This window comes from Saccoglossus kowalevskii, chromosome 17 (genome assembly GCF_978046115.1).
Source record: "Saccoglossus kowalevskii chromosome 17, keSacKowa6.1, whole genome shotgun sequence".
NCBI lineage: Eukaryota > Metazoa > Hemichordata > Enteropneusta > Harrimaniidae > Saccoglossus > Saccoglossus kowalevskii.
The window spans coordinates 27,101,534-27,116,501 of record NC_140657.1 but is presented as its reverse complement, the minus strand read 5'-3'; the positions used below and the strand labels follow the sequence as shown (position 1 = coordinate 27,116,501).

At 36.0% G+C, this 14,968-nt stretch overlaps 2 protein-coding genes across 2 annotated transcripts; one reads left to right on the top strand and one right to left on the bottom strand.

The window, feature by feature from the left end:
- Positions 1-8,745: 8,745 nt before the first annotated feature.
- LOC146732798 (uncharacterized) lies at positions 8,746-10,387 on the top strand. The gene is made up of 2 exons (XM_085491968.1): positions 8,746-9,293; positions 10,297-10,387. Exons 1-2 carry the CDS (start codon positions 8,746-8,748, stop codon positions 10,385-10,387), a joined length of 639 nt encoding a protein of 212 aa, XP_085348094.1.
- A 3,584-nt stretch (positions 10,388-13,971) lies between these two features.
- LOC144349052 (uncharacterized) lies at positions 13,972-14,535 on the bottom strand. The gene has a single exon (XM_078007867.1). It carries the CDS (start codon positions 14,533-14,535, stop codon positions 13,972-13,974), a length of 564 nt encoding a protein of 187 aa, XP_077863993.1.
- Between the last annotated feature and the right edge of the window lie 433 nt (positions 14,536-14,968).

The following is a 14,968-nucleotide window of genomic DNA, read 5'->3' as shown; positions in this document are numbered from 1 at the left end:
ATGTAATGTTAAATGTTGGCAAAGTGTCAAGAAACTATGCAAGATACTAATAGCCTGTCGATAAATACGCCATAATTCGTTTTCTTTCCTCGTTGAATACTTGACACTATTCGAGGCAACTGTTGTAATGAGGAACATCAGTAGTAAATTAAATAAAAGTAAGCATTTCTTATTTTCTATCTTACCACGTGTACGTGTCAATCATAAAATGTAATGCTTACTATGAGTGGGCCATTACTACAACAACATATATTTCTTTTCAAATGTTACAAAGCGTTGGTAGGTTTGGGTGTTGTAAAGAACTTACTTATTATCTAGTAATTTACTAGTGCGTATTTGATGCACAATGTGATTCCGTTTAGCACACATATTCTGGCAATACTAAGCAACACGTCACGTGATTAATTTTTCACGAGAAAATTCCATTCAGAACAACAAATAGAAAAACAAAATTCAAAAGAGCGACAGACACAATAATAACTGGAACTCATAACAAATCAAATATCACAGAAATTCAAATAACAATGCATTTCTCTTCTTGAGATACTTTGATGGTACATCAATAAGGTTCATGATAGATTGTATTCTGGACTTTGCCATGGTTTTAATGATTAGTATCTTCCCTAACAAGGTCAGGTCTAAGTTGATACTCTTTTTCATATTTTCTATTACATTGGCTAGATTGCGCTTCAAGGATGCATCATGTGAAAAATATACACCAACAATCTTAATTAGCTGAGTTGGCCATCTGACAGGGAGTGGTTTTGACATGTTGTTCTTACATTTTCCTAACCACAATGCTTCATTTTTATCCATGTTAATCTTTGGACCTGATGAAGTGAAAATGTTTTAATCAAATCTAGTAACTTTCTTGCTGACTCAACATCCTGAACCAGACATGTTAAGTCATTTCGCTTCAGTTTCTGCACATGTGATACTACTAATTTTATTTTCAGAGCACATCGAAATTAACTATTTCAAGTGCTACAATAAAAAGCATAGGTGAACTACAGTCCCCTTGTTTCACTCCCCTGTGTAAATCAAAATAACCTATGTTACTACCTTTGTTCATAACACAACTCATAATATTAACTTAAGGTAGCGAGACTATTATTTGTGTTGAAAATTACGATTTTCACATTTATTTATTAATTGATGAAATACACTATAAACTTTCTTATGATAAATTCAACATACCATAGAATGTCATGTAAGTTGGTTAAAATGTAGATTTTCTGAAGGTAAGCAAGGCAGCCTCCGTAGTGTTTTGCAAAATCAACACAGGTTTAATCTGTGTGCCTATAAGTTTCAAAGATAGACTCAAGACAAAGCAATATTAGGATATGTTATCAGTAGCTATCTGACACACAATGAGCGTTTCCAAACATTTGAGTGGTTTGTCCCCACCCCTGTTTATTTCACAGATTAGTCATTTGCATATGAATGTGTCAGACACAAGGTCACACAGCCACTGAAAAAAATCTCTGATTTTGGTGTTTTCATCTGCCGATTTTATCGAATTATAGCTATCCTATTCCTTTATTTTTTTGGTTTCCAATAGCCTTACACATGTGGATGCCCCTACACATGTTAAAACAGACCTTGATGGGAAAACAAATTGATTGTGCCGATAAACAAGCTTGAAAATCATTGCTGTGACTTCATGGACATTTTCTAGGAGTTTATGTTTTTCAAAATACACGGTTTTTAACAAAAAATAACGTATACTTATTGTCGTCAGATTAACACCAAATTTTCACAGCTTTGAGGTGACAATCAGAGGAACTTGAATGTGTCCAGACAAACTATTTCATGGATTATTTACCAACGTGTTGTGGTTTGAGTTCGGGGCAATGCGACTAAAACAGAAATTAAAATTCAGCACACAACTTTTTAAAAAGCGTTGCTTGAATAAAACTGACCAGACACATTCAATTTACCAGACTATTGAACAACTAGAAAAAGTGAAAAAAAAACCTTCTTATCACCAGCAAAACTGCGTAATTATTTTTTTCACAAAAAAAAGTATTTTTTCACCTTTGATTGAGTAACGCGTCGTAGAATGCAGATACGGGCATGTAAAACACATTTTTGAAAAGCGTGAAGTCTGGCGCTTCCAAAAATATATACTTTCCTGGGCCTATTTGTAGTCATTTGGTCACAATTAGAAGATGAAAACAAGTATGCAAATAATAGTCCCGCTACCTTAATAAAGTTTTCACTAAAGTTAAAGGCTTCCAAAGATCTAAACAAAAAGTCCCATTCCAGTGAATCAAAAGCCTTCTCAAAATCAACAGTTAAAAGAATTCCTTGTAAATTACATTCATCTGTGTAGTCCATTACACCATCAAAGAGTCGCCCACCGTCCCCAATATTCCTATTTTTGACAAATGCAGATTGTGTCTTATGAATTATAAATGGTAATACTTTTTCCATGCGTTTTGCAAAGCATTTGGTGCAAAAATTTAGCAATGATATTGGTCTCCAATTTTTTATAAACGGTTTATCTTTACCCTTTTCTTCCAGCAATGTTATTGCACCCTGTCTCTGAGATGGTGAAAATTCACCCTTCACTAAGACAAAATCAAGGGAATTGACAACATATGTACCAACCAATGCCCAAAATTCTTTTAAACAATCTGAGGAAAGACCATCATTGCCAGGACATGTATTTGATGCAAATGACTTCAGTGCAACATATGCCTCATCCAGGGTAATGAGATCGCCACAGATATCCGATTGCTCTGTTGGGATATTAGGATTCCGAAGAAAATCGGAATAAAATAACCTGATTTCTTTGTTAATTTTGGCCGGATTGCTGATTAATTTATTATTGCTTCCAATAATTTTATTGACCTCAGATTTCTTTTGATTATGTTTTTCAAGCTGTAAACAATATTTATTGTTTTTCTCACCCAACTCGTCCCAATTTGAATGTGACCTAATAATACATCCTTCTGTAGCATAATTATACTTGTGCTGCAATGCATCCCTGACACTCAATTTGTTGGGTTAACAATGATACTCAATTCACTTAGCTCTTTTTCTAGTTGAGCTATCTTGGACCTGTGTTCTTTTGCTTTTACTGAACTCAATTGATGCTTGTTTGATCTTGTATTTGATCCAAACCCATTTCACTCCATCGTCTGTCAGATCACTATCTTCAGTTACCCAAGTATTAAATTTATCATTGATTAATTCAACATATTTAGTATCATGCACCAAACTATTATTTATTTACCAATATGATGGTCCCCTCTTAGTTTCATCCCAAGATAATTCCAAAATTATTGCTGCATGATCTGAGAATGCACAATATTCAATACCTGTATTATGGGTATCTGCTTGTAATGTGTCACTGGTTAAAAATAAGTCTATCCTACTTTGAATAGTTTTGTGGGTGAAAACGTTTCCATGTATATTCAAATTACTTTCCATACATCGATCAAATCGAAAGCCTCAATAGTTTCACATATTAGGAGTTCCATAGATTTAGTCCAAGGTTTAGGATTCCCACCCTTTCTATGTAATTGAGTGTCTAGAGCATCATTGTGGTCACCACCCCATACAATATGTGCACCTGGATCAGAAAAAAATGGCCTAAGCTTTTCAATTATTTCTTTAAGAAAGTTTACATGGTTTGGTTGGTCATTGGGTGTGTACGAATGGACAAGTATAAGGTGTTTCTCTGCTACATGAGCATCAATAATCAAGTATCTGCCCTCTGGATTCGCACAAACAATCTGTATGTCATAATCACCATTTCTTAATATTGTAAGAACCCCTCTGCTGTTAGTCCCATGCGAGAACACTATGTTACCCTGTATCTGTCTATCCCAATATTTTGTACATCTATTACTACTATGTGTCTCTTGTATCATTATAATATCTGCCTTAGTATTAGTTAGCCATCTAAAAACCATCTTCCTTTCTTTGTAGTTACCAAGTCCCCTCGCATTTCGCGACAATATTTTCAAGTTAGACATTGATTGCATAATAAATTGTATTTTCTTTGTATTAAGAATAAGCAGGTTTTAAATAGGTTTTGTGATATTTGTAATTTTTTAAAACACAACACAAAAACACACGGGGGTGACTTTAACCTCCATGCTAACAAGAACCCAAACAACTAACCAAAAGACAAGGGAACCCCCCCAATAGGCAAGTCCTTACCATAATAAACATCATAAAATGCCGTCCAATCAGAACAATGTCATCATTAGCTCCAGACAAAATGTATCCCATCATCTACTTTGCTTTAACCCAGCCAAAGCCAAAAATGTATTAATCATTATGCAAATTAGGTAATTAATATTGCACAGATTTTTACCCAAAACTAATCAAATCTGCACATTAGTTCAGAGCATCTATGTGCCAAGTTTCATCAAAATCCAATGAGTGGTTCTTTAGATATCAGATATCATGGAACAGCAAAAAATTAGCTAATTATCATGCAAATTAGGTAATTAATATGCATGGATTTTTACCAAAACCTTATCAAATCTGCGCATTGGCCCAGAGCATCTATGCACCAAGTTTCATCAAAAACCGATGAAGATAGCAGTGGAACAGACACACACACACAGACGCACAGACAGACACACTAACTGCAAAGACTCCCTTTTTGTGCTTCGCACATGGGTCACAAATTATACTTTGTTGTTGTTGTAGTGCTGAAGAAATACTGAAGACCTGCATCCAGAGAAGCGTGAATGTTGTACATACCTAGTTGAATGTTGGTGCTGCATTTTTTATTGCTAGCATTCATAATTGCAATGTACTTCAAAAACGCAATGAAATAAATAACACATTACATGTGATACGCATCTGATAGCCAAACAATAAGTTTAATTTGTTTTTCAATTATTACCTCAGCAGCCCAAAGGAGTGACATTAAATATGTGTGTGTTGGTGTTTGATGAACCGCTGTGTGTGAAGCACACAATGGAAGTGTGTCCCTATGTGTATATGCCCGCATATTCCACGCATATTCCATGTTGGTTTTTAATGAAACTTGATACCTAGATGCCCTAGGCTGATGCGCAGATTTTATTAAGTTTTGGTTGAAATCCATGCATATTTATGACACGACACTTGAAGTTGTACAGTAAAATAGAACAAATTTATTTGGCAAATCGGGGGGTCCACTGTTAGCAACTTTGGGCTACAAGCCAGAAAACAGTATCAAGCAAACCGGTATACATGGAAAGCACCACAGTGGACCCCCTAAGCAGAAGTAGAAAACTTACAGCAAATAAGATTAAAATTTACAAGTCCTAAAACACAGTTACAAAACATTGCAAAGGTTACTGCAGTGAGAACTGTTAGTGGTTAGTAGATGAGGTGGTAGTAGGACAGTGGGAACTGAACCTACCAGAGGTGAGTTAGGGGTAGAGGCAGTGAGAACTGCAACGACATGAATGGTTATTGGTAGAGCGATGAGAACTGCAGCTACCTGATGACAAGGTTAGGTAGGTAGAGGCAGTGGGAACTGCAACTACAGAAATAACGACAGCGTGGCTGTACCTGGCAGGTGGTAGAGGTGGTGCGGACCACAACTACACATGAATGGTTACTAAAATGTTAGTTGTAAATACACTTTGTAAACGCATCTTATGGTGATTATCTTTGGGAATAAATGAGCACAAGTAATTGCGAAGTCCCCAAATGGTGCAATATAAAATATCGCAGAAAATCCCCAAGATTAAAGGAATTTTTCAAGGCCTACTGCACTACAAATTAAGTGTATCCCATACATCAACTTTCTGCACTTACCCGGTAGTCTACAAATTGTTAGCCAAGGCAGTAAAGTGCAGAGTCCAAAGTTACATCTGAAGTATGAATGTATCGCATATAACTATATGATGACTCCGGCCGAGGGCCTTTATTAAGTGTTCCTGAATTTCGACTTGTGCTGCAAAAGATGCAGCTCCAATCCAAAAAGAATGTCCAGAAAATTTAGACGAGTCCAAACCTAGTCGGTTCAGAGGCTGATGCAAGTAACCTAGGAACACAGATCGAGTCTGAAATTGAAATCGTGAGAGTGCGTCAGGAATTTCATTCTGTTTACCAGGAGAAACGTAGCGTCACAATGAAGTTATAGTCCATAGCGCAAAGGGTCAGGCGATGCATAAGTGCATTGATGGTGTGACAGTACGATGAAGCCCCCCCCCCCTATCCTCGGGGGCGGAGCTACGTCACGGACGTTCTACGTTGCTAAGACGCGCACCACTGTACCACGCATTTCTATGGGCTTTGTGCGCGCTGCTGTGGAACGCCGGTGGAGCCGGTGAAAACTCGAGAAAACAACACAAACTCAACTTTGAAATAATCCTGAACAACCAAATTCATATATGTTACACACGTAGGGCTAATCTTGTTACATTGTTCAGAGGACTCTCAACAACCATCGCAAAGTACCGTTTTCTGCGAGTTTTTGGTCTTTGTTTTCACCGCGAGGGTTGCCAGGCGGTAGAAAATGCCCGGATGTCCGCCCCCGAGGATTTTGATTATACGCACAGTGGCTTGATTGTTGCAGTTAACCTGTATTCTGTGCTGTGACCACCGTTTTTCCCATAACATGGCGGCAATAACAATTGGATACAGTTCAAGTAGAGCCATAGATAATAAGCCTTTTTGAGGAATGGCTGTTTTACACATCGTCAACAGAGGGCTCCCTTCAAGTTGGGTACTGAAATCAGATGGCGGCAACCTAATCACAGGGTGGAACACCAAGTCGGTAAAAACTAAGGGAGATTTGCACCCTTGCCATCAGGTATGTTGCTTTAAATTACAATTAGTATAATATATATTTAAAATGATAAAAGTAGAGCTATGCTTTGCTAATTGAAGGTCTTTTTCATGGTGAATTTCGGAAGAAAAGTCATGTACTTTGCATTGCCAATTGGACAAGCTTACTGCAATGCACTGCCACTGCAGTTGCAGTACACATGATACCAGTGGTGGATCTGATTCCACACGGACAATTGATTAAACCATAGACACACAACTGTGCATTTTAATGAATGGGAAAAAAGGAAAAAATAGCAGAACTTGCATGAATTTGTTTGCGGTTCGTGTTCTTTCACAGCAAATGTACTGTCGTAGAGACACCCATTGCTTAGGCTGTGGTTGAATTTCACGTAGCTTAAGGCCTGTGTAGAATCATTGAGCCCAATATTTGCAAAATTTAGATTGTTTAAAGTTACATAACCTTAGAATGTTGTCTACCAATCCAGCTCAAGCTTGATTCAGAGACTATTATTTACGATAATTCAACATTGTGTATCGCGATTTACAAATGACAAAATGAGGTGAATTAAGCATCAATTTCAAAGGGAATTTCAAACGTGTTTTTGAAACGTTTTGTTTTTTTCAATTTCAAACGTGTTTTTTGAACCAAAATGCAAAATAATTAAATATACTGACACGGGCGGTGAACAGGAAACTCAGAATTAATTGTAATAGGCTTTATAGACCTCGTCAAAGATGATGAGGGTCCCCTGTTGATAAACAGATGTTGACCACTTTTTGTCCCTACAGAATTATCTGGGCAACTGCTTTGGTAGTTGTTGTTTTCTGTGAAATAACTGTAAATTGTTTATTGTGGGTTTGCACTACTAATTTAGATCCAAAATGTAAAATGTTCATCCAACCTTTCCTGCAGGATCTGTGAATAATCCTTTAAGTAACTGGGACCAGTACATGTATGTTCATGTTCATTATAGGTACATCACACATGTATACATGTAGTATATTTTATTTTTAGCCTTTGATTAAATTGACAACAGTGTTAATATTGGTTTTGTATTTTCATTTTTCAGGAACAGCTAGTATGGTGCACAATTGCTGGGTTCCAGCATGTCCAAAAGCCGGTTACAGAATACAGGATGGCCGAAAAGTTAGCTTCCACAAGATACCATAACAGAAACAGATACGTTTAAAATGGATTCATGCTATAAAACGCGACCCAGGCAAACATTTTACTATATCTAAACATTCCAAACTATGTTCTTTGCATTTTCACGAGGATGACTTCACTGTTGACTAGTTTAATATTAACCGCAAACTCAGACCTAATGCTGTGCCATCCGTCTTTGATTTTACTTCAAAAATTGGTAAAACAAGAAGACTACCTTCCAAGCGCTGTCTTAATTTTGACCAAAACAAAGAATATGAAGGTACAAGCAATGTTGAACAAGACGAAGAAACACCTGAAGATATCCTGCGCAAAGAAAATGAGGAACTAAAACCCAAATGGAAAATATAAAAAAAGCATCATTAGAAGCTGAAAGAAATGTTGAGCATGTAAAGACACTTCAAAAAGAACTTGAAGAAGCAAAAGAAAGAGCCAAGAACAGTTTGAACTTTAGACTCAATACGTTTAAGAACGATGACTCATCAATGGAGTTTTACACCGGGTTCACATACAATGTATGTACTATCATCTACAATTTACTAGATCCTGGGCAAAATGGTGGAAACATAGAGTTGTATTCATGTAAAAGGACTGCTACAACAGCAAACAAACATGAGGACCATTCCTACTGTGATGGGCCACAACCACACAAAAAAGGACCAGCACCAGCTCTGGATTACTAGGAACAGTTCTTTTTAACTCTTGTGCGTTTAAGAACTGGTTTCTCAGAGCTCCATCTTGCACATTTGTTTGGCATCAGCACTACTGTTTCACGCTACATTTTAACATGGGTGAATTTAATTTTTCTTAAATTAGGAAGTCTAAATATGTGGCTTGATCGCAGGACCATAGATCAAACTATGCCTGAAAGCTTTAGGAAGAAGTTCCCAACCACCAGAGTGATTATAGACTGTACTGAAATAAAAACTGAAATGCCGTCAACCCTAGTACTTAACAGTGAGTTCTTTTCCCAATACAAAAATGCATGTACAGTGGAAGGGCTGGTTGGCATCGCTCCATTAGGAGCTGTAACATTTGTCAGCAAATTGTACACCGGATCAGTATCTGACAGAAAGATCACAGAGGAAAGTAGAATTTTGGGTATGAACTTCAGTGACAATGATGTTGTCATGGCCGATAAAGGTTTCCTCATTGACAATTTGTTGTTGGAAAAAGTAGATGCAAAAAATGTGAGGCTCAACATTCCTCCATTTCTGGAACGAAAGGGACAATTTTCAGAGGAAGAAGTCTTGGCAACACAAGAAATTGCAGCCGAAAGGATCCATGTAGAGCGCGCAATAAATCGAATCAAGAACTTCCACATATTTGAAACACCAATTCCTCTGAATATGACAGGTTCCATCAACCAGATTTGGTTTGTATGTGCAATCCTGACAAACTTTCAGAACCCACTTCTTTCAGATCATCCTGTGTGTGTCATTGACAATGTTAGCTCTGTAATATAAATTATAGTGTTGTTAGTACTGAATGGGAGGTGTTGGTACATGTACCGTCTGTAAGGCCCTTGAAAATCGAGTTGCTATTTTTGATTACATTTCGTATTATCAACTCATTTTTTTTAATATTTGATATTTTGCGAAATTGGAATAATAAACTATTTAGACCTGTGTCATACAATTAAATCTGTTTTCATTTCAAATATCTTGAGAGAGCTTGTAACAAAAAGTGTCATTCAAGTACCATATTCATTCTAATAACCGGCCCATGCTCTAATAAGCGCCCACCCAAGTTTTTTTGTGAAACATGGTACATGATATTTGCACTCGATGGGTTCCGATCATGCATGTGAGGTAATAAACTCCAACAAAATTGTTTTTTCATGGTATTTAGAGCAAGTTCTTGCTTTGAAGAGGGGGTTGTTTTTACTCGAAATTTATTCTTTCAGTTTCAAAAATGAGGGCCCATGCAAAATGACTTTGTTAAGGGCCCTGGGCGGTTATACGGTAAATGACAATGAAATCATTTCGTATTTCTCAAGATATAAATATTCAAAAAATGTTATTGAGTTAAGATATTATATTGCACTGGACATGTACATGTTTGATTAAGGTCTGCATATATACTCAATACTGTTTCCAAACTTTACTTGAAATATATGTACAGTAGGTTATTGTTACTAAATTGTTTTGCAAGAAAAATACTTTTGTAGGCATACCTTGAACAGATCTCAAATAAAAATTTAGTACTAATTTCTGCTTTTAAAAAAAGTACTGTTTAGGACATTGTACAATGTAACAATTTATGAGGCATCCCATGTTCTTGATGTGCTTTTTAGAAATGAAACTGGATTTGGATTCTAATAGAAAATAATTGTTAAAATGTAGAATAATTTAAACATATATTATATTCTTATTCAGGGGGCAGGGTTTACCATGTAAACAAGACATCCCATTGGTTGTAGCCCATCTTTTCTCAAAGAAAAAAAGATGGGCAGACTCTGTGGACTGAATCATTACTTTTCAGAGGGCTCGTGGCATTAAAATGATGATGTAATGTTACGTTTTGGGAAAATACAAGTCGTTAAATTGGTGAAAACCATTAAAAACCTAAATAAGAATGAGAATAAAGATGGGATCTTTTATCATGTCATAATGGATGGGCAGCTACTATTTGTATTGTAGTGGATACCAGCCACGCCGATATCCACCACTCAAAATATTGACTGCCCGTCCATTATTATTATTATATTATAAGCTTTATAAACATTTATAAACATTGGTGCTCCAAAAAGCAGCTGAAATAACCATAAAATTCTACAGGCAATTTAACGATTGACCCTTTGATTTTTGGTAAGTTTTACTTACATTTTGTAAATTTAAAGATCATTGTGTGCAACTTTTCCATTACAATGTAAATGTACATTGAATGCAACAGAGTAATCAGTAAATACCTAGTTCCTGGGTTCGTATTCCCAGTTTTACTGTACCAAAATTCAATTACAGTAGCATAACGTTGCAGGGCAGGAAAAAACTCGCATGTGCATTTGCATTTTAAAACGAAACCTCATATGTAGTAAAATGTTTGTTTGTTTTATGGAGACCACCATGCCTTGCAGGGGTAGCGCCAGGTCAAAAAGTTCAGGGGTCCCTGGAGACAACCAAGCTATACAGTAAATGCAATCAAAGAAAGCTTAGAAAGAACTCCTGTATGCTGAGAGTATTGAAGACACATTACAAATTAATTCAAAATTACTTGTACACGAGATATTGATGGAAAAGCTGAATACTAATTATGTAAATCAGGTATCTAATATGAACAGAACAAAAAAATTATGAATTATTATGCTAATTAGAGAATTAATATGAACAAATTTTAACCCCAAACTATTATCAGGCCTGTCTAGAGCATTTATGTACCAAATTTTATTCAAATGTGATGATCAGTAATTAAGATATCAGTGTTAATTAATTAGGTGATTATTAAGCATAAATATTTACCAAAAACTAAAGTTTCATTAAAATCAAATTCGTGGTTCTTTATGTATAAGTGGAACATTATGCAAATTAGGTAATTGATATCCAATTAAAACTAATCAGGTCTCTGCATAGTCCTAGAAGATCTATGTAGCAAGTCTCATTGAAATATGATGATTAGTACTTGAGATATCAGGCAAAAAGCTGAAAATTAACTAATTATGCTAATAAGGTAATTAATATGCAAAAATATTTATCCAAAAACCAATCAGGTGTCTGCAAGTCCTTAAGTAACCACGTACCAAGTGTCATTGAAATGTGATGATTACTACTTGAAATAGCAAAAGCTGAAAATTAGGTAATTAATTAATATGTACTGATATTACCCTAAAAACTATCTGGTCTGTGCAGTGTCCTATGACATCTATGTACCAAATTTCATTGAATGTGATGATTACTACTTGAAATATCAATAGCTGAAAATTAATTATGCAAATTAGGTAATTAATATGTACTGATGTTACCCTAAAAACTATCTGGTCTGTGCAGTGTCCTATGACATCTATGTACCAAATTTCAATGAAATGTGATGATTACTACTTGAAATATCAATAGCTGAAAATTAATTATGCAAATTAGGTAATTAATATGCATGGCTTTTACCAAAACCTAATCAAATCTGCGTATTGGCCCAGAGCATCTATGCACCAAGTTTCATCAAAAATCAATGTATGGTTCTTGAGATATCAGTGGAACAGACACACACACAGATACACACACACAGACAGACACACTAACAGCAAAGACTCACTTTGCACACAGGAGTCAAAAATAGGCAGAAATAATGAGTCCCAAGTGGTTTCGGGTGAGTCCAGGACCCCAAAAAGCAGCCTAGTGCTACCCCTGATGCCTTGTGACCCTTTAGGCACATACATGTAACCCATCATTTTCATATTCAGAGTTTTATCAATTCACACAATTTTACCAAATTGTACCTGTATAAAGGCAAAGAAAATGTTGGCAAAAAACAGTAGAACCGCACACATGTAGGCCCATAAAATAGCGGGTGGGAGAAAAAGATTTTCTGTAGACTAACAGCAATAAAAAACATTGTACAACCTCATCAGTTTACTCAGTGTGTTTTATTTTGTATAATTCATTTCAGTGCAGAGCTCTCTTGATTATTTACTTATAATTATTGCAATGGAACATTTTATACAATAATAACTGCGTACCATCTTTTTTGAGGTCATTGAGTAAAATCAGCTCGGGATTGGTTTGGAGCCGAGGTATTTCATACAGAGGCGCAAAACAAATCCCCTCTATTTTGCACAATGACCGCAAAACTGATGGTGTAAAGTTGTTTTTGTTTTTCACAACCCCTTTTTTATTCCAGTGAAATAAGTTTCATTTTTCTAAAAAATTCTATTTTTTCCATCATTGTCGTTCCTCCTATAAATGTTAGAATGTCTCACAATGATTGCCTGCAGTTGCAAAGCAATTTTAATTGATTAGCCTGCATATACTAAAGCAAGTTTGTACAAAGTATCATATGGATATGATTGGAAATTTTATTTCAGTAGAGGCATCTGTTGTGTAGTCACAGTCAAAAAGTGTAAAAATAAAATCAATATTTGATCAATAACTACTTGTCATGAGTTACTGAATTTGTCTGTGAAGTTAATGAATTCCTTGCCCCTGCAATAAACATATCTTACCAAGTTACCAGTCACCAATGAGTAGTTAACATTTACGTGAGAAAATTACATAAAAATAGTCACAAAATTGGTCAGGGAGGGATACTGTGTCAAGAACTCTCAGCATGTTTCTTGCATTACTATAGGCCTATAAACTCATTCACAAAGTAACATGCCACTTCTGATGATCCGATTTTTCAAAACCTACTCCATGTCGGTCACAGAAAGTTAAACTCAGAAATGCGAAACATCTGTTCTGAATAGTTTGACGCCAAATTTGTATGAAAAAATCCAGAACCCAATATAATATGACTGGCAAGTTACTTTTCCCAAATTGTGACAATTTCAATTGATTTATTTTTGCTTACGGTATTTTAAAATTTTGTGTACCACTTTCATATAACTATGTGTACAGCAACAATACTGAAATAAACATTTCAACTTAACTTTTAACTCTACATTTGTCTGTGAGTAAAGTTTAATGTCAACCTGTTTTATAACTTGTTATAGGCAAAGTTAAAAGGACATTCACTGATTTTGACCCCCACTTTTAATGGCATGTATCAGTAGATACACCCAAGAAAACCTTATTTCCAAAATTTCAGTCAATTTGAACTTTGCATTGCCAAGTTATGTATCATTATGTGTATTACATTTCTCCATTGGCTATAATGTTATCTTTTCTTTCGGGACCCCAAAAGAAACTCAATCATGTGTTTTTTTGGCACTTCTGAATTGTATATACAAGTCTGCTTTGGCAGTTCTTGTTTTTAATCAGTTTGCAACCATATAAGACCAAAAAGACAATAATCTAAAATTTTCACCGACCCTCGCTGCAGAATCTGTGAATGTCCCGTTAAGGTTCATGATATTCAATGGCCTTGGCCTGTCAAATGCATTTTTGCGAACTTTGACTACATCTTTAATCTTCATGTTTTCCAAGTAATGCTGGAAGAAAGTGTTTGAAAAAGAATTCTTCTAGACATTGTACCTTGTCAAGCCAGAAAGACTGATCAAATCGTATACGCTCAACAGACATGCCTTTTTTTGTGCATACCACAAAATCGCACCAATTTGCACCAGTTAAGACCATCTGCCCTTGAACCTGTTCAAAGTATCCATTACCATGGTTGTTTTTTAACTTAGGAAACCCATTCACATTTTCCAGGTAAAATGTTGGAGAGTTGCAAGCTTCAAGAGAAGTTACATTTATGTACATGGTATGGGCAGGTGCTTTCATTTCAAGTAGGCCAAATGGATTTTTTTCAGTCATGTCAACAACTTTTTTGTCTGGTGATGCTGCTAGCCACAGATTATTTTCATTTATGACAAGTCCACTGTCAAATACCTGTACGGTAACATACTTGTCTGCTATGATTGCCTCCATTTTCAAACCATGATCAAACATCCTTTGCACAAAACTTGATGGTGCCTCAATTTTGTCTCTAATTATGTTGTTTTTGGCCTTGCTGGTTTTCTTGTCCATTGCCTGACAAACCTTCCCAAACATAGAAGCAGTTACTTCGACTGATCTCGCGTTTCCTGCTCCAAGTCGAATGATTCACCATCTGTTAAAATCAGGCTTTCAAGCAGATCCTGGTATTTTTTTGCATCTACATCCACAACATTAACACTGGATGATGCATACGAGGGAACAGGTCTCAGAGGGAAATATGGGTACAACAGTAATTGGGGTAAAGGACCGCGTTGTGGTGGAATGTTTCCAACTGTGGGAATATCAACAGGATCTTCTTGACGATACTGGTAAGATAGCAGTGAGCCCTTTTCAACTGCCCCAAACAATGTTGCAGTGTATATGGTTGACTTAGTTGCTGGTTTTAACATGTAGGCAGCAGGAATTCATGGATTTATTTCATGTAACTCTCTAGCTGACTGCTGGACTAAGTGAGGGTCATGCA